This window comes from Zosterops lateralis, assembly GCF_965231275.1.
Source record: "Zosterops lateralis genome assembly, chromosome: 4".
Taxonomy (NCBI): Eukaryota; Metazoa; Chordata; class Aves; order Passeriformes; family Zosteropidae; genus Zosterops; species Zosterops lateralis.
Genome location: NC_139765.1, coordinates 47,012,241 through 47,030,984, shown reverse-complemented (window position 1 = coordinate 47,030,984; position 18,744 = coordinate 47,012,241). Strand labels below are relative to the sequence as shown.

Sequence of the window (18,744 nt, the reverse complement as noted above, 5' to 3'; positions counted from 1 at the left end):
TTTCCTAAAGGCTTTCTCTCTAGAAAAGCCTGTAGGAACTGAAGTTAAGCACGACTTGTTGTGGATGCTCTTGAGAAGAATACACTTAGAAAATTCAAAGAATGAAAAAAGAATCAAATGACACATATAAAACCAAGAAATATTATGATTTTTTTTGTTTGTTTGTTTGATCAAGTGTTAATTAGCTCATGGAGCAATTATTTAAAATTGGGCAGTATCCACTAGAGTAAATAAATAATCTAAGTAGTTTGAAAGGGAGAAGTTTTAGGAGTAATATTGATTGAAATACTCAGTTGCTAAATATGTAAAGAGAAAGCTTTCAGGGAATTGTCACCAGTTCTATCTGACAATCACTTGCTAAAAAGCGGATTTTTCTGCTGGCTATATAAATTTTCCTGTTTTTCCTGGGGAATGTACTTTGTAGTAGTGTGATCCCGCACTGTTCTCTGCAGGATTCAACATAGAAGACAGAAGTGGGCTGTATGTTTTTGTGATTTCAATAATCCATGAAATTCCCATGTTATGCTATACACCATTCAGGAAGGCATTGATATCCATCACTTCAGAAGCAGTCTCTCTTACCTCCTCCTTGCACACTGGCTCTTGAAAAAAATATTCTGCTCAGCTCTTGAAAATCTTTGGTCTAAAAGTGCCCATATTATTGGCCACTTCAAGACTGCTAATCTGTATTTTACCAGTCCTTTGCCATTTTAATGAATTACAATCAAAATGTTAGTATGAAGTTTATTTTAAAAATATTCTGGCTTTGAATATTAAAAAATATAACTCTTATAAGAATATCTGTGAGGAATTCCTTGAAATTTTTCTGATAAATTATGTCTTTGGTTTAAATATATCATTGCTAGCAAAAAAGTAACTACTCTTAGAACAACTACCCATACCTCAAATTTAGAGAGATTTTTTTCAAGGTCAGTAGAAATTTTTGCACAAGGAAAGAAAATTAAGGGATAGGTCAGTAATTGCATTACTTTACATACATATATATATATATATTCTAATCAAGGGAAAATGCCTTCTGGGAAGTTGCTGAGAACCTTACTTTGAAAGTTAGGTGTTAAACCAGAACACAATTTTGAAAGAGCAAACATAAAATTTGTTTTAATTCATTTTTTAAGGAATGCACATTTCATCACATACGTGTTATCATTTCTATTGCTTAAATTTTACATGAAAATATTAAATTGATTAAAAATTAATTCAATTAGCAGTAAAGTAACTTAAAAAATTTAAATTTGTAACAGCTTTTAATAAAGGTGCGTTGTCTTTTCATAGAATGTGATTTGGTTGAGAATAAGACATGGTCAATGATCAAATGAGTGCTCAATGAAGTAAGTGTTGCTTGTAAGGAGTAGCATCAGAAAGTGCTGTGGATATTCCATATATTTAAATCATACAAACATCTAAAACTTGATTAATTCCTCCCAAGGTTGACATAGAAAATATTATGAAATTGTGTTCCTACCTTAAGAAGGAACATGAAATGCAAGGCTGAACTGGAATGTACAACTATTCAGGTAAAATTAATGCTAAATAAAATATTACTGTAAATTAAATAATGATTTGAAAATTTGAGTGATGACTAGGGAATAAAAATACCGTCTTTATTCATGTTCAGTGTTCCTCTTTGTTTGTTGAAAATAAGGTTTCTAGGCTTAATAAACTGTAAAGGGAATCTATTTGATATTTTGAAATTTAAAATTAGGCTTCTGGTATTTTATTTCATGACTTCGAAACAGAAATTTATTTCAAATGTATTGACATGCACACAACAAGAAAAATATTAAAACCTCAAACTGATTTTAAAATAGTTTGAATTTTTTTGGCCATAATATTAGAAAAAAACCCCCAAATAAGTCTGAACCCATTTTACTTTTTAACTATTGGAACTGGAAGTGAACCTCAAATGCCTTTAGTCATGCAGCAGTGTGGGCAAGCTTTTCATCCAGACTTAGCTCAGCTTTGCTTTTTAAAGAAGTGTAATCTTAGTGTGCTACCATTTGACCAGAGATGAGCTCAAAGATGGTTTTAGCCATGAAAAGTGTAATATACACCTCTGTCAGTGGTGTGTCTAGCAGACTGTACTTGAAGACTTAATAGGGAGAACCCAAGCACCAGAAAACAAAAACAATTTGTTCCTTCCCTGACTTTTCTATGTACAAGCAGGAAATAAAAAGAATTTTTTTTAATAACATGAAGATATTCTTCTAAGTTTGCATAGTTAGGAAAACAAGTGAAGAGTAAAAGAAAAGTGGTAAGGTATAAAGAAACAGAAAATTTATGGAGCATATATATCCACATTAACCTGCAAAAACTGCAGTTGAATAACACTTTTAATAGTCTATCTAATAATATGCATCCAGGAAGTGGGAATATTCAGGCTGAACATGCACTTTCATATTTGCTTTCTCATATTATTAGGTAATGTATTATGATCAGAATCTATTCAATGAAAGACATTATGGGAAAATAACTTTAAGTGAAAACAATGCATTCAGAAGCTGCAACTTTCAGAAAATTTTGCAACTTTTATTTTTAAACTTCCACAATTCCCTAGGCAAGGCTTACCTAATACAGGGATAGATATTAATATAACATAGGAAGATTTTTTTTTTCTCCCAAATTGATTGAATGACATAAATGTTTAACACATTTTTCCCCACAAATGATGGAGAATTCAGGTTTTAATACATTAATCTATTTGCAAAGGTACCCTCTTCATTTACTTTTAATGTTATGGAGTGGGGTTTTTTCATGATATGTTGATTATTGTGCTGTTTGTAAGCAGGTCATCAACTGTTTTTCAATGATAGTTTGCAATGACAAGGATTGCAGTAGCTTCACTTTACTGTGGAATGTAGTGATTGATGCCAGCTCAAGGAGAACATGGAATCTTCTAATGACTTTCATAGTGTCTATTTCTTTCATTTTCTTAAAACAATGGGAATGTTACTGATTGTGTAACCTTATTCCCTGTCTCAGGTCTCCTAGAAATCCTGAACAGAAGATCATTAAACGAGTGATTGCTCTTGAAGGAGACATTATCAAGTAAGTATTTTAAGCCTTAGTCTCAGAGTCTTTCCAGGACTAGTGCAGCTTTTTAGTATATTTTAAATCAGTATCCTAGACAACGAGTACTTTCTAGCATTTTCTGTCTATTATTAACAAGGATGTCAGCAATGTACCTGTCTCTTTTTTAATGAGAGGAGAAATGCTACACAAAACTGCTCACTCTCTCGTGAAATGTACATGGGTACAAATAATGCTTATTTCTGAGAATATCTCTGCCACAAATCAAAGTAGTTAATTTTAAGCAGTTTTCAATGAGATTATATGGCTGTGATTTTTCATTTAGAAACTCCAGCTGCTGTTTTGCACTGGGGCAAGCAAGTAAATGTAGGTTGTTTTTAAGGTGTTTTTTTGTTTGTTTATTTCAGGATGTCATGTTTGATATTTTATTTTATTTTATTTTTGAGACAAAGAACCCTCATAGATTACTGTCTTCACTGCAGTGTGTAGACATCTGTAGGGAATATGGTGAAACTGGTTTTGAGTAAATTATTCTATCAGAAAAAAAAACCCCATTGTAGAAAGAGTAGACTCTAGAGTACTCAAGACTTGCTTTACTCTGACAGATGGAGCTTCCTACTGGGGCTGGGTGGAAATAAGTTTCCACTACATGTAAATAAAAAGTTTTTATGGGAACAGTATTATTTTGAAGAAAATGCTTTCTTGGAAGGGTTTCTTTTTCCCAGGTACAGAATCAAATAGGCATAGAGGTGGGAGGGTAAATCTCTGGTTTCCCATACTAAGATGTGAATGACCCTGGGAGATCTCAGATAATATGGCAGACTGTAGCTCAATTAATTTAGATAATGATTCTTGCTCCGGTGTAGTGACTGCTTAAGAAGTACTTGACAGCTGCAGTTCAAATCAAAGATTTGAATTTGATCTCAGTTGGCTATAGTTAATAGCATGGGCACTGTGGAATATGTGTATGTATTTTTTTTTTTCTCTTGCTGTCAATACAATTTCTATTTTATAGAAAAATACTGAATTGTCTCAGTTTGAGAAACTAAAATAAATTGATACCTCTCTGTTGAAGCAAAATATCTAAAATAGCAAGCAAGCACAAAGAAGATAATTTAATGTTTAAAAACTACAGACATCTACAGCTAAAACTAGCTATCACTTCCAAGAGCTAAAGACAGAGGAGTAGTGTGTGTACTGTCTTTTATTGACCTGTGTCCTTAAGAACATACTTATTTCTTCCTCCTATTGTATTAGTGTTGTAATTCATTTAAGTGATAAGAATAAGTTATTCATGTTTCAATATTCCTCATTCATTTCTGTGGCAACAGCACAAATAGATTGCATTATAATATAACTTCAAGGGTTATTTTACATTGTTCTTTATTATTAACATACTTGCCTTAATTTTTGAAACTGAATGTAGATTTTGATTTAAAAAAGGTATTTAATAACATAAATTCTAGTTTTAGGAAATTAACTATGCTGTACATTCAAACTCCTTAAGATTTGAACTTTTCATTAACATTTGTGGGTGTGACTGGCCAAATGGAGAAAACTGTGTGGCATAAGTGTGTTCAGGGTACTGATGAGCCTGCAGGGGAGTGAATCACTCATGGACACAGAAGACTGTACAATGATCCTCATTTCACTGTGGCAAACATGGTTAGATTACTTTATTGATAGAAATACTGATAGAAATCTTAGTAATTCAGATGTGCATTTGTTGGGTTTTTTTGAATTTGAAGATGTGATGATTGTCCCTGAGCTTTTTGCTGTGTGTCATGGTTTTGGCTGGGATAGAATTAGTTTGCTCTCTGTAGCTGGTACAGTGCTGTGTTTTTTGGCTTTAGAATGGGAATGATGTTGATAAAAAAGTCATGCTTCAGTTTTTGCTGGAATGGAGCTTACCCTAAGTCAAGGATTTTCCAGTTTCCCATGCTTTGCCAGTGAGAAGGTGCACAACAATTCAGGAAGGAGCATGGCCAGGACAGCTGACCCAAAGTGTCCAAAAGGGTATTCCATAGCATAGAAATGTCATACTCACTGTGTAAACTGCAAGGAGCGGGCTGGGGGGCACTGATCACTGCTTGGGGACAGGTGGTGAGCAATTTTATTGTGCATCACTTGCTGTTCTTGAGCTTTATTCCTCTCTTTCTCATTTCAATAATAATAATAACAGCAATAACAAATATAATAATAGTGAATATTATTGTATTCATTTCTGTTGTTGTTATTATTAGCATTATATTTTATTTCTTTTCCATTATTAAACTGTTCTTTCTGAACTCGTGAAGTTTACCTTTTCTTTCCAATTCTCCTCCCTGCCCCTGGCAGTGAGGGCTGGAATGAGCAAGTGGCTGTATGGCATTTTGTTTCCAGCTACAATTAAATTAGACAAACAGTATTGCCATGGGCTGAGATAAGAAGAGTGATATGCAGTATGATCTATGATTCTGTAGTTGTCCTTTCATAGCTGAATTATCTTTATTTGATCCATTTGGCACATGATTAGGGATAACCCTAGAAAGCTGTGTTTTCTCATGTCATCTATTAAGGTAAGTAAGTTAGTATTTTACTGGTTTTTATTTACTGAGAGTAATGAGAGATCAAACAAGCAGAGCCAGTACTGCCATAGGAAAGGTTGTTTATATTTTGACTTGAGTTCAGGAGTTTACTCCACATCAGAAAAATCCTGTTTTTCAAATCTTAAATTCTAAAAGTATTTAATGAAATGAAAATTGTGACATTTAAAAGGTAATAATGACTGACTTAGAGTTTTTGAAAAGGTGCGTAGGTGAAAAATCTATAATAGGTCCATTTTCACCTTTCATTTTCTATTTTTCAGGTAGTCAGACATTATACTACATAATACTTCACCTTTTGAAATATGATTAGAGGCATTGCTAAATGCTAGAAACTCACTGAAGTAAAAATGCTGTCATTACAGTTCTCTATTCCTGTTACCCGGTCGAGTTGCTAGTGCAGGTGAAGTGAGTTTGGTAGTATCTTGTAAATCACCAGAAGCATATAGTATGTGCCACAAAACTGTAACAAATAATTTAATTTAGATAAGCTGGTGGAACTTCTTCTTTGAAAGAATTCAAAGAATGAAAAAAAAAGATCCCCAGTTAGTCCTTGCAAATGAGTCCATAGGGCAGTTTTAGATGGATAATATTGCAAAGTGTAGCTCCCATAGATCAGGATTTGTTTTGTTTTCCATGGATTCACAGGAGAATTAACTTTAAGTAGAAAATCGGTTCCTGAAGACTGTTTAAATGATAAGTCTTCCAAAGGAGGCTTTATTTTAAAAGTCAATATAATCTAATTTGTTAAAAATTAATGTTGGTATTATAAAACACTTGGAATAACTTGAAATTAAACTTATTAAAACTCATTTATCTTAAATGCATTACTGGTAATTCAAAAATCTATAGTAATCTTTCACAGATGAGTTATGGTATGTTTTCAGTAACAAAAATAAATGATTGTCTATGCGAAGGAAACCAAAATTGGTATTAAGCCAGTAAAATTTGAAATTAAGTCTATTCAGTACCTTGCTGAACTGATTTGTTTTCCTCCTGTCTGTCACAGTTCCACAGGTCTGCAGGAGCTTGGTGTGCCAGTTATGTTTTTTTTATCTATTTGTTTGCTTCTTAGTACCGTACCTGAGTTAAGAATGATTAGTGAGCCTCTAGGAAGAGTAACTAAAAAAAAAAAAAAAGATTATGTCCACGATATTGTTAGACTCTTCAGGAGTTAGTGTTCTGAACTGAATGCTTCAGTGAAATATTGAGTGTGTTTACATGTTGCATCTTGCAAAATTGCTCTGAAGTTGTGAAAAAGGAAATACTTCTTGTTTCTCAAAGCATGACAATGCAGACATAGATCATTACATTATTAAGCTCTAGGTCTAAAACAACTCTTCAAAATTAACTCTTCAACTTTTATTACAAGGTTTATCATTAAGTTGTAGAAACTGTTGCCTGAGAAAGTTAGGAATGAAAGAGGTATAATGGGATTTGAAAAAAGGTAGAGAATTAATAGAAATAAAGACCATCCATTAGTAGCTATCACTGTTATTTACTTTATGAACTCCTGTTGTCAAGTGCATGCAGGCTGTTATATTTCTTCCAGTCAAAGATCCTATAGTTCCTTAAATTAGAAGCAGAATCTGGTCATTCTGTCCATTTATTGGAGAGCTCTTTCAGCTTCCAACTGTCATTGCTCCATGCACATGTTTGGTTGCTTTTTTATTCTCAGAGAGTTGGTGCTGGTGGCATCCAGAATACCTTTACTGTGAAAAAGACAATCGTGAAGGGGTTTTTATTGTTTTACTGAATCAACTTAATTTTGTCAGATATTATGTCTGCCATTTTTTTTAGCTGAGGTCCTGGCATGATTTTCCAACAAAACAGCTGTCTTCACGAAGAGACCATACTGCTTGATAATAACTTGTGTTAGATTATACCAAAAAATCTCTGCTTGCCTCTAGAAAGCAGAGCAGCCTTCAGAAAAACTCAGGCTTTGCCAGTCTTGGAGCTCAGGAATGTCTCTGTACATAACATCTTCAGGGCAATCACCTGGCAGGAACTACATACAAGCCTTTGCCATTTAATCATACAGAAGCAATTTTATATTCACTAGTGCTGTATAAGACTCTATTTTTTCCCTCTTTCCTCACTGCCCGCAGCACATAGGCCCCTGGTAATTGTTCTTAGATACTACTTATGTGGTAAGGTACTGCTTGCAATGGCTGATAGAATAGGAAAATGGATTATCAGTAAAACACATTTAAAATCTAGGAATCACAGTAGATGATGACACACAGAGTATGTTTATGGCTGTGTTCTTTTCTCTTCTTTGTCAAAGTCTGCTGTGTCTGTCTTTGGGTTGTAAATATAAGTCTGTGAGTGGTCAGATCCGTATTGACAGGAGTGGTAGATCTCCAGAAATGAGAACAGGTTGTACTCTACAGAGACACAAACCATCCTCACAGATTAAAAATTTTCCAATATCTTTTATTTTTACTGTCTTCTCCATATTATTCTTAGTTCTTACTATGTCTAAAAGACATAGTACCAGACAAATTACTTTAGATGAAAATTCTTCATCCTCTAAAATATTCTTATTTTGTGTCTAAGTGCACAGAATATATATCTCACCAGTATCTTTTCAGTTTATCTGGCAGTACATAATCTTAGGTACTAATGGGATTTTTTTTAGCTGATGAAAGTTTTCTTTTAGGTTCAGCTGTACTGCTCAGTTATGACTCTTTATCATTGACTATATTTTTGCAAGTCTCCTAAACAGAGTTTGCATTGATTTTTATTCCATTTCCATATGCAGAGTCCTTGCATGACTGGACTCCATTTCTGTAAATGCAAATGATGGGAATGTCTATTGGTGCAGCACCTTTAACCCAGAAAAACAAATCGAGAAATGCATGATGAAGATTTTCAGTATCCATAATGAATTTCTAAGGTTCTGTTGATCTTTAGACCCAGTAGTAAAGGTACAAAAAGTTGGATTTCTGAAATTTGACATTATGACCAGGACTGTGATACACACAAGTATTTTAGGAAAAGTACTGTTGTGTCATAGAGCACACATAGATATTAGTGTGCATTTTGGGGCAGAAAGATAAAAATAATACATAACAAGTACAACAGAGGGCCCCATGTCCTCAAACTCAACATAGGCTGCAGCAGTTGCCCTGCCAGGAGATGTTGGCCCAATGGGACTCGTTCAGCCTGGAGAAGACTTTGAGGTGACCTAACAGAAAACCCCCAGTACCCATGGGGAGGTTGCAAAGAAGGTGGTGCACTGGCCATAGAAGTTCAGACTGGATTAAAAAAACCTTTCTCTTTGAGGATGGTCAGGCAATGGGGCTATTACCACAGGAAGCTGTGGTCTCCATCCTTGGAGCTGTGCAAGGCCTGACTAAATAAAGCCCTCAATGATGGACCATGTAGCTCAGCGTGGCAGGGGTTTGGACTGATGACCTCCTGATGAGCCCTGCAACCTGAACTATCCTATGATTCTACAATAGCAAATACTAATTTTCAAATGTGTTACTTACATTTAGATGAATGTTTTCTCTGTTAGAAGCTTAAACAAATGCAGTGTAGTTGTCTCATTAAAACAGCATGTCTTTTGTAAGTATTTTTCTATAAAGAAACACATTTGATTTCTGTTTCACTGAAAGTTGATTTGCTGCCAAGACATCAGATGGTTAGAAAAGACATGCATACAAGTATAATCATCCCAATGGGAAGTCAATAGGTTGTCTTTATGAAGATTTTTAAAAAGTGAGCAGCAAGAGACTAAGATGCATTAACGCTTTAAAAATCAACAGTTAATAAAATGCCTTAATGTATTTCCATTTTCAAAAATTACTTTCTTTTTGCAACGTATGGATACAGATGTGATTGATCACCTGAAATTTGGCCCTGAAATTCATATTTAAACATCAGAATAAAAAGTGTGTTTAGTAAAAATGCTCTTTTTTCTGGTCAGTTTAGAACTGCATCTTCTCAGTGTTTAGATGTCTGGTTAAGCAGTTTGTAGATATAAGCTTAGCTTTATTTCAACTCTGGCGCTCATCTACTTGTATTGCATTAAAAGCTCACTGTGACAAGAACAAAGATGAGGGTAGGAGGAAGGAAAGAGTATTAAACCCATTTTATAGATGAGAAAGTCAGGATGAAAGATGCTGTTGTAGGCTTATGCTTACATAAGAAGCTTGTGGAACAGATATTAACTGAGCTCCCTGGGCTCCTCATCTCAGAAAATGAACAATAAGTTCATGTATTTGTCAGCACAGATTTTTCTAGGTATACTGGAAGGCAAACAGGTTCAAAACCTGGAAATTCATATACTTTCCTGCTGTAAATTGAAACTACAATTTTTATTAACTCAAGCAGTATTAGGACCAAACATATTCCTATATTTGCAATTTGAGGAAAAACATGCTGAAACAAAATACTCTTCTCTGAATAATGTAAATAAATCTTACTGGTTATTTCCTTTTAAAGTGGTGCAAAAGTCCTCTTTCTGTCCTACATGAATATATTTTGTGTGCTGAACTCAGCCAGTGACTCTGTGAATGAGTTGTATCCACATACCATAATGAGTAGAAAGCCATCTTGTAAGATAGTCTCACTATGAGGTTGTTTTACTGTCAGCACCATTATTCTGGCTTTAGAGTCCCAAATTATGACCTTTTTGGGTGTGTGTGTGTGTGTGTGTGTGTATATGTGTATAGGGCGGTCCATCTGAATTTCTTTGTCTCCTTTGAAGAAAGATTTAAGCAGACTTTCCATTCATTTCAATTTGAGTAATGGTCACGTAACTGCAAATGACTGAGGTGATGATTTTTAAAAGGTACTGCTTTTCTCAATCCCCTTCCAGTTCTACACACACACACATGCACGCATGCCACTCTTCTCTCCTGCCTTCCATCTGCCAGAGCTGAAGATACTACTTGCTCATGCTCACTCATGTGATTGATTTAAGCTGATCATATGCATGATACTACTCCAGTCTAATGATAAAATTAATTTCCATCTCCACACATATGGAAGAAAACCACAGCAGCTACATCGCTTTTGATGCTGTATATAAAACAAAAAGCAAGGCTTGCCTCCAGTGTTCTTCCTAAAGGCTCACATTTCCCATGCTTTCACCTGGGCTCCCTTTTGGAACTGCTGAAAGCAGCTTAAGTGAACGCCATGTACTTGTCACTGCAATGAGCTGACAGGGACCACATGTCTGCTTACCAACTCCAGCTGAAGCACAGTAACTTTTCAAAATGCACTGACACTGCCATTTGGGATCATCTGAACAGACTCTCATAGGATCAGAGCCTCAGCTGGTATGAAGACTCTCAGCTCTGTTAATGTTAAGAGAAATAGGCCAATTTAGTTTAAATGAAAATCTGGTTAAAACATTTTTTTGAGGATAAGAGCATATATAAAGAAAAGACTTTTTTGAGATTAGACTATATGTAAAGAATACAAAAAATATAATGTCTTCAAAGTTGATTTTATGCATTTCATGTTTTTCCATTGAGTAAAGTAATGAATACAAAGTTCTACACAGAATGAACTGATGATGCTTTAGCTCTGTATTATTTTTTTTAACTTAAAAAAATAGTGTGAACTTTCCCATTTGTTTTCTTCATTTCTTCATGAGATTTATAGGCTGACAGTTTTTTAGTGTCTCTGCCTATTTTATTACACTGTTTGTCAGCCATATGAAATAATTTGCCATGTTTTAATTTGAAAATTTTGACATAGTGTTTTTTATTATGGAAAATTTACAAATATATCCTGGCAGAAATATTAATTGTAAATTATTAATTTAAAAAGATTGCCTCTATAGTTTTGTACTGCAAACCGATCTGGTGTCCCAAATAGTTCACAACAGCAGAACTAATAAGGTTTTGAAATTGATCACCACAGTGGTTATGAGATTCAAATGAGAACAGGAGGGAAAATTACTATTATCCTTTTAAATTATTGTAGAACTGACTATTTTTGACATTCTGCTTCTGTGGAGTAAATTGTGTGATGAAACTGTAGTGTATTTTGGATATAATGGGTGACAAGACCTTAGGTAGAATCTCCAGTATCTGTGTACAGGGAGACAAGAAATATTTTTTTTTGCTTTACTGTAGACTGTAGGCAGTGATTGCACAAATAATTTCTGTTCATTGACCATTATGCCATGAGGTTTTTGATATGCAGCCAAAATAAGGTTGTGGTCAAGTGTATGTCATGAATTTCTAGAACTTCAGATAGATCCCGGCTAGCATGTCTAGTGACTGTGTTTCAATTTTGTATGTATAGCAAAATTAAATTAATATTTAATCATTTGTAATAGCATCAATGGGAGGAAGTGACAAATGCTGCAAGTGACTGTGATAGGATTTGCTGTAGTTGAAAACACAAGTAGAGTCACCTTCTAGTAGAAGTTGGAGTCTAGTAAGTGAGGGACTTATAAAGAGATAGAATAATGGATGAGGAAATCACTGAACAGTCTAGAAATAGGTATATGGCAAAAAAAGAAAGGTGAGTTTTAATGGATTTAGGAGAACTGACTTGTTGATTGGCTAAATTAATCACAATCCAACTGCTTGTGCAAAACTCCCAAAATTGCCTAAGCATAATGGAAATATAGGGCACATATAGTGAGAAGGACCAGTATTGTGTGTATACTCAGGAGTATTATGGAGCACATCTTGTCATATTCCTAATATATGTAGATATGATCATATTTAAGACAAGGATTTAGGCTTATAGTAATAAAAGTCATTGTACTGTTTCTAAACTTATGCAGTAGTTAAAACTTTAATTAAACAGGTTTTCAAGAATGGGGAATAGAGAGTGAGTTCATAAACCAGACAGATATGCTTTGTAAATGAAGAAGAGAGCTAATTAAGCCAAGCATAGCAGCATAATATTAATTTTTAAAAACACTTCAAGTAAATTTGTAGTAAATCCTTCCACAGCTACTACATATTTCCTAATGAATTATTCTACAGTGTAGCTTCATTGTCTATGCTGCCAATACTCCATGGCCAGGTAAGAAATTGTATCCTTAGGCATTATGCTAATGTTTATTTCAGCACAATTAACTCTTTGAGCCAGATTTACAGAAACGTCAAAAATGACATAAGGAATATTTAAGGACCGGAATATTTTTCATCCCTGTAAGTTTCATTCAACTGATGTCAATTCTGCTTTCTTTGCTGAGGAGACAGAGGTGAATATGGAGTTCTTGCTGGTCTCTATCAAGAGCTCTGTCACCTGGGATAGAAGAGGCCTCACTTTTTTATATGTATGGCAGGCAATTAAAGGAGTTAATGGACGACTACATTTCCTACCCTATGAAAAAAGTATTCAATTCTGTGTTTTTACATTGTCAGATAGTTAAGTCCAAAGCGCTTGCTGTTATTTGGCTGCAGTGCTTGTTTGTATTTTGAAACAAATAGTTTAGACAAATAGAAACACATTAAACATTTTGACTTATTTGAGAAATGTAATAAAGCTGTTATGATGTTAATTCTTTGGTTGAGTTACTGTATTTCTTTAAAGGAAGATTTAGTTTCCTGGTAGATTGCAGAGAGGTCCTGAATTTTGTCTCCTGCTGGGAAATATTGATGTTGGAACAGGTGCAGTTACATGAGTTTTACATATGTTCTTTTGAGATCTCTACTACATAGAATATGAAAATTTGGGTTAGTTTTTGATGCAGTGAAAAGTCCCTGAGGACTTTTTAACCAAATTCTTTCCCTCCGTCAATTTAAATACTCTAAATGCTCTTTTTTTATTTTTTTTTTTATTTTATTTTTTTTTTTTTATTTTTTTTTTTTTTTTTTGGTCAGAGAACATTAGAGGTATAGTTAATATTGAATTTTTCCTACTTATTTTCCATCTTTCTGGACATATAGACTTAAACTGTTTCACCATTTTAATTAGTAGCATCCTTATTCCTTTTACCACTATTCATGCTTGACAATACTCAAACACGGGCAAAAATAACAGAAATACCAGGAATGCTACATACATGTCTACTGAGTTTGGTAGAAAGTTTCTTAAAATCTGGAGTATTCGCTGTGTTTCTGAGTATTTTCTGTCTGCTGATCTGACAGGCTTTCCTGGGAGCTCCCATGTGATAGTATGTGCAGTCTTATGAAGAAAACCCAAACTCTTATTGAAAATAAAATTTTAAAATATTTTTATAAAGAGCATGTGGCAGAAAGAAAAGAGGAAAGCTATAGCCACAGCTGACTAGAAAGGAAGAAATTGGAATATCACCAGTCAAGAACCTCTTTCTCATCATTTTCTCCAGCACCACAAATACTCCCTTGAATACTTCCCACCATGATTATTTGGTTAAAGTAGGATCAGCTTGATGTCCCAGCTGGCTTCTTTTACATACTAGTGCTGAAGTTTCTGACTGCAGCAACTGGTCAGGTACCAATGTTCGACTCATTTCACTGTTTGTGAAGTGCATGTATATTTCTGGATTTTTTTGTATGGGTTATTTAAATAATTGTCTACTAATGCTATCTACTGAGCTCTACATATTCCTGGCCATAAAGTTATAAACCTCAAGCTAGAAATTAAAAGGTGAAAAAAGGGTGGGAGGAGAAAAGATGTGTTAAAAATCAGTCATAATCCATTCCTGTGAGAAACCTCGAACCAGAGACCTATCAAAGTCTTGCAGTTCAATGGCATGACACCATGATTTGGGAGTAAGAGGTAAAAGTATCGCCACAGCAGCCTTGGGGTGTGTCAGTGCAAGACAACAAAGTCAAAAGCAGACTTCAATGGTACAAATGAAATGTTACAAGTCTGTAAAGGGAAACCCCCCAGTGTTACAGACTTCTAAAGTACAGGACCACATCCTCACCTTTCATTTTTCTGTCGATAATGTGATTTTTAATGATTCTGAAGTACAAGAAAAGTCAGACATTTTGTAGATAATTTGACACTTGTTATTTAATTTAGAGACTTAAAAATTCTGCCTGGATAGAACTAACCATTTACTGTAGAAATATCTGCATCAAGAATTAATCAGCTAATGCAGTGCAGTGTAGTGTAACTCATCCTATAAGCTCCCTCTTCTTTTTATTTTTAGTGAATGTGTAGGAAATTATATTTTTGTTATCCCTGCCCTGTCCTCAACTTCATGCTCATGTATCTCCCTCTATTCCAGTGGTAAAGTCAGTATATAAAACCTTTTGCAGAGCTAATTAAGTTCTGTTCCTTTGTATCCTTTGATGTACACAACAGAATTTAGAAGCGTTAGAAATATTTGCAGATCTCTTTACACAATCACTTGATAAACAGTCATGTAAAAATAATTTTGAACATGCCTTGTTGGACATATAATTTTTGATCCAGAGTTGTCTTTTAGAAGATCTTAAGATTTTTATGGCAAGTTTCACCTCTTAACTGCTGAATTTTGTTCTGCTATACTTAACTGTTGAATGATGGCTTGCTGCCAGAAGAAGGGCAAGAGATTAGCATATGTTGATGAAGAATGTTGTTTCCTTAGTCTCTTAGTGATTACCTCTTTAGGTGTGTTTTCTGTTATGAGCACTTTCCATGTTGTATATTCAGTGATGAAAGATCATGCAATTCATATTTGAAATTGTTGCATCATAGGTCTTTTGTAATTAACTGCTGAAAATTGAGTGATGAACTTAAAAATTATTTTGGTACAACCATTAGTCTCCAAAGGAAAACTCTGAGTTTTACAGGCTTAATGGGTGGGATTCAGTTGCTTTAAACATACCTGTCCAGTGCCATTTTAGATGTCCTAGTTATCCTGTCTGGTTTTATAAGCTACAGTTTCAGAAAGGCACAACTCTCTTGAACAGTGTTACAGCTGCCCTTGTCATGAGGATGTCTCAGCAGACTACCTAAAATAGCGCCAGTCATTTATGTGTAGGCATATAAGTCACTCTTCATAACAAATTAGATGGTTCATGAAAAGCAATTAAAAATATCATGCTGAAGTTTTGGCAAACACTCAGCAAGCTTTTGGGCTTAAATCTTTGACTCACATACTGTATGAAAATTGTTCTTCAAATTTTCTTATATGTACACAAAGTTAGCTTAGGGATGGTGGACCCCTTTGTGGTATGAGTAGATACCTTTTACAGCAATGAATCAAAACTGTTCGACTTTGACCCATTCTTTGTCTCCCAAGTATACACACTGGTTGATATTTGAAGGATGATCAATAATAGAGGAGTATCCCTGATGTTAAGGAGTGTGACAAACTTCCAGTGTCATTGTCTTGTAGTCATTATTGAGTATGTGATAACTGGGACAGCCGCTTTGTTCTGGAGAAAAAATTTCGACTTTGTTGAATTAGTGTGACAGCCTACTGTAATTTATATTTATAATACAGTAATTTATAATCCTAAATTTATAAGCAAGCTCTTCTAAATATTTCATATAATGTACTTGGATTTTCAACTTGAATATAGAGTAAACATATATACATATGTCTACTCATATAAATATATTCTATGAATATGTATATATGATGTAAAATTGAATGAGAAAGAGGCCTGCCAAATTTGTTAGGAATTAAAAGGTATATGATAGGTCTGCTGAAAAGAGAACCGAAAAATAGATTGAAATAAAACATGATTCAGCTTTTCAAACCTTGTTTCTGTGTTGTCACTTCACAGGCAAGTGAAACTTTCAGTCTAAATTGAACTTAAACATATAATATCTGCTTAAACACGCTGTCTTTAATTACGAGAAATTCAAAATATCCTTACTCACTAGAGGCAAATTCTGCTTAGAATAAATAAAAGCAGATTGGGGGAATAAACCTCATGTCTCTTATAGCAAGGAAAGATTGCTAAGCTGGTGTTCTCAAGAATCTGAAACACTCTAACAGTGACAGTGGCTGGCAATAAATGTAAATTTGAAAAAAAATGAAATTGCTTTCCCTCTTGTTGGGCTTTGCTTGCTAAACAAACATATCTGAAAACAAGAGTTGCATCCCTGTAGATCTGCAGGGAGAATGAATTGTTTCACTTATTCTAAAAATGAGAAATTTATCAGAAATTGCCCATTAAATTCAGATTAAACTGAATGTAGTTATTTTAACTTTTACTTCAGTTTTAAAGTACTGCAGAGATACAAGTGTGATTTGCTGCAATAGTTATTTCTAATGTCAGAAATGTAAACATCATCAATTCTGATCACTCTGCAAGGTTCTGTGCAGAGAGATTGCTGGATAGGTGAACAGTTGAGAGAAAATCAGAATCGTTAGTCATGTTTATTCCCTGTCAGCTTTTCAGATATTGTAATTAAGTTAGGGCTAAAGATCTTATTACTCAATGGAGTTTGTAGTCCCCAGTGGAAGATGCATTACAGGGTGAATCTCAAATTCCAAACGAAAACCTGTGATTCAAATTAGAGCTTCACAAAAGAAATGTTGTTTACAAAAGAATGGAGTTCCAGTTTCATACAGATGTGTCACCACTCCATCTCAGCCATGTTCTGATTATACCTGTCTTGAGATGTTTAAAATAAAATGAATCTCAATTTCTGACCAAATCACCATCAGGTACTTTTAATGTTGTTTTAAAAGTTTCTGTAGATCTTGACTACATAAGTCTCCAAGCCATATTCACATCAGCATAATATCAAAATACCATTAGTATTACATTATTTGCTACAGCAGATCAAGTCCTGGGGTAAATTTAAAACCAGATGATTTCAGACACACAAAATCCAGTTATGAACTGCTTTATCATAAAACTGGGTCTGGCTGTGCTGCAGCACCGACATTCAGACTGTCAAAAGGAAGAAGGCAAACCATCAACAAAAATTAAAGAAAGCCAAATGTATATAGCAGGAAAATATTTTTAAATTGCAGTATTTAATGAGCATTAAAGCTGATGAGGATTCCTGAGAACATTTGGTGATAGAAAATAAGTAACCTTGTGTTTTGTCATTTTCTCCAAGTTTGTTTAGTAGTTAACAGTCATGGTGATTTTTAATGAAAACATAATGTTGAATATTTATTTATTTATTTAAAAACCTTCTGTGGGTTTCTGATCTCCTGCTCAGAATTGGTTATAACAAATACTCTGACCTACAAAGTTATGAAAGCAAATAAGGTGTCTAGTTTTGCAAGAGATAGTTTCTCCTCATTTCAGCAAAGAAATAATTATTTCCATCTTTATTACATCCAGTCACTACAGTCTAAGTGAAAAAACAGTGTGGTTGTTGTCTGAGCCCCATTGCAATCACAGATTCATCTCTGCTCCCAGGAACAGTGCTTGTCATTTTGTCCTTGTGAAAATGGAAAAGCTCAACAATGATGACAGTATGAGGAACTGAAAACCTGACACATTTCTACAACTCACTAAAAATGATAGGAGCAGATGTCATTTTTTCTTTGCACGTCTCTGGAAGAGACTCTGGAGGTCTGTCACAGTGTGGAACATCTCCACAACCACTGTGTTACAATTTTTGGGCAATGTCTGTAGCAGAAGCAATACCAAATTTTCTCTTGAGTCTTGGAAACACACTTTGATTTATATAGATATTATGAAAGAGTAGTTTCAGGATTTTGTTATGTTACTGGATACATGATTGTATAATATACAGTTAATACGGCTGTAAGTAAGTCTAATAATTCCAAGTCTAACCCTAATCCTTCTGTTTTATGTGGCCATTGTTTTTAAAAAATGTGGAGCATTAATCTTGAAAAAATAAAATCTGTAAAAATTGCAAATCTGGAAATACATCAGAGTTTTTTTCCTGGTATAATATTCGAGTTATTTTTTACATGACTTGTCTGCTTTATTACAGTGAAACTTCACAAAAATAAGCTAAAGCAGAGAGTCCTAGATTTTATAGCCCAGGAAAAGTCTATGTTAAGTAGCTATTTTTTTGTTTGTTTGTTTTGTTTTGTTTCAGTTCATTTAGAGCTATTGTCTTAAAGAAATATGCAGATGCAAGATTTTGCTCTAGGGAATTTGATTCCTAAACTAGGGGACATCTTGTCAGTTAGATGATGAATATATTGCACTATATCAGTATAAGGTAGAACTTGCTTTCCCTTGCAATGCATATCTGTTATCAGTAATCCTCTTAGAATTGGAGGTGGTAAATGCAATGTAATACCTATGTGTTGGTATTCAAAACA

General features: G+C 34.2%; 1 protein-coding gene across 3 annotated transcripts in view; it reads left to right on the top strand.

Annotated features, from left to right (window-relative positions):
* IMMP2L (inner mitochondrial membrane peptidase subunit 2) overlaps positions 1-18,744 on the top strand; it is a 432,115-nt gene that overhangs the window by 282,125 nt on the left and 131,246 nt on the right. For all 3 annotated transcript variants that reach the window (XM_083859972.1, XM_083859973.1, XM_083859974.1), the window contains exon 4: positions 3,001-3,066. In XM_083859972.1, the coding sequence (XP_083716098.1) occupies positions 3,001-3,066 (66 nt within the window). The remainder of the gene's footprint in view (positions 1-3,000; positions 3,067-18,744) is intronic.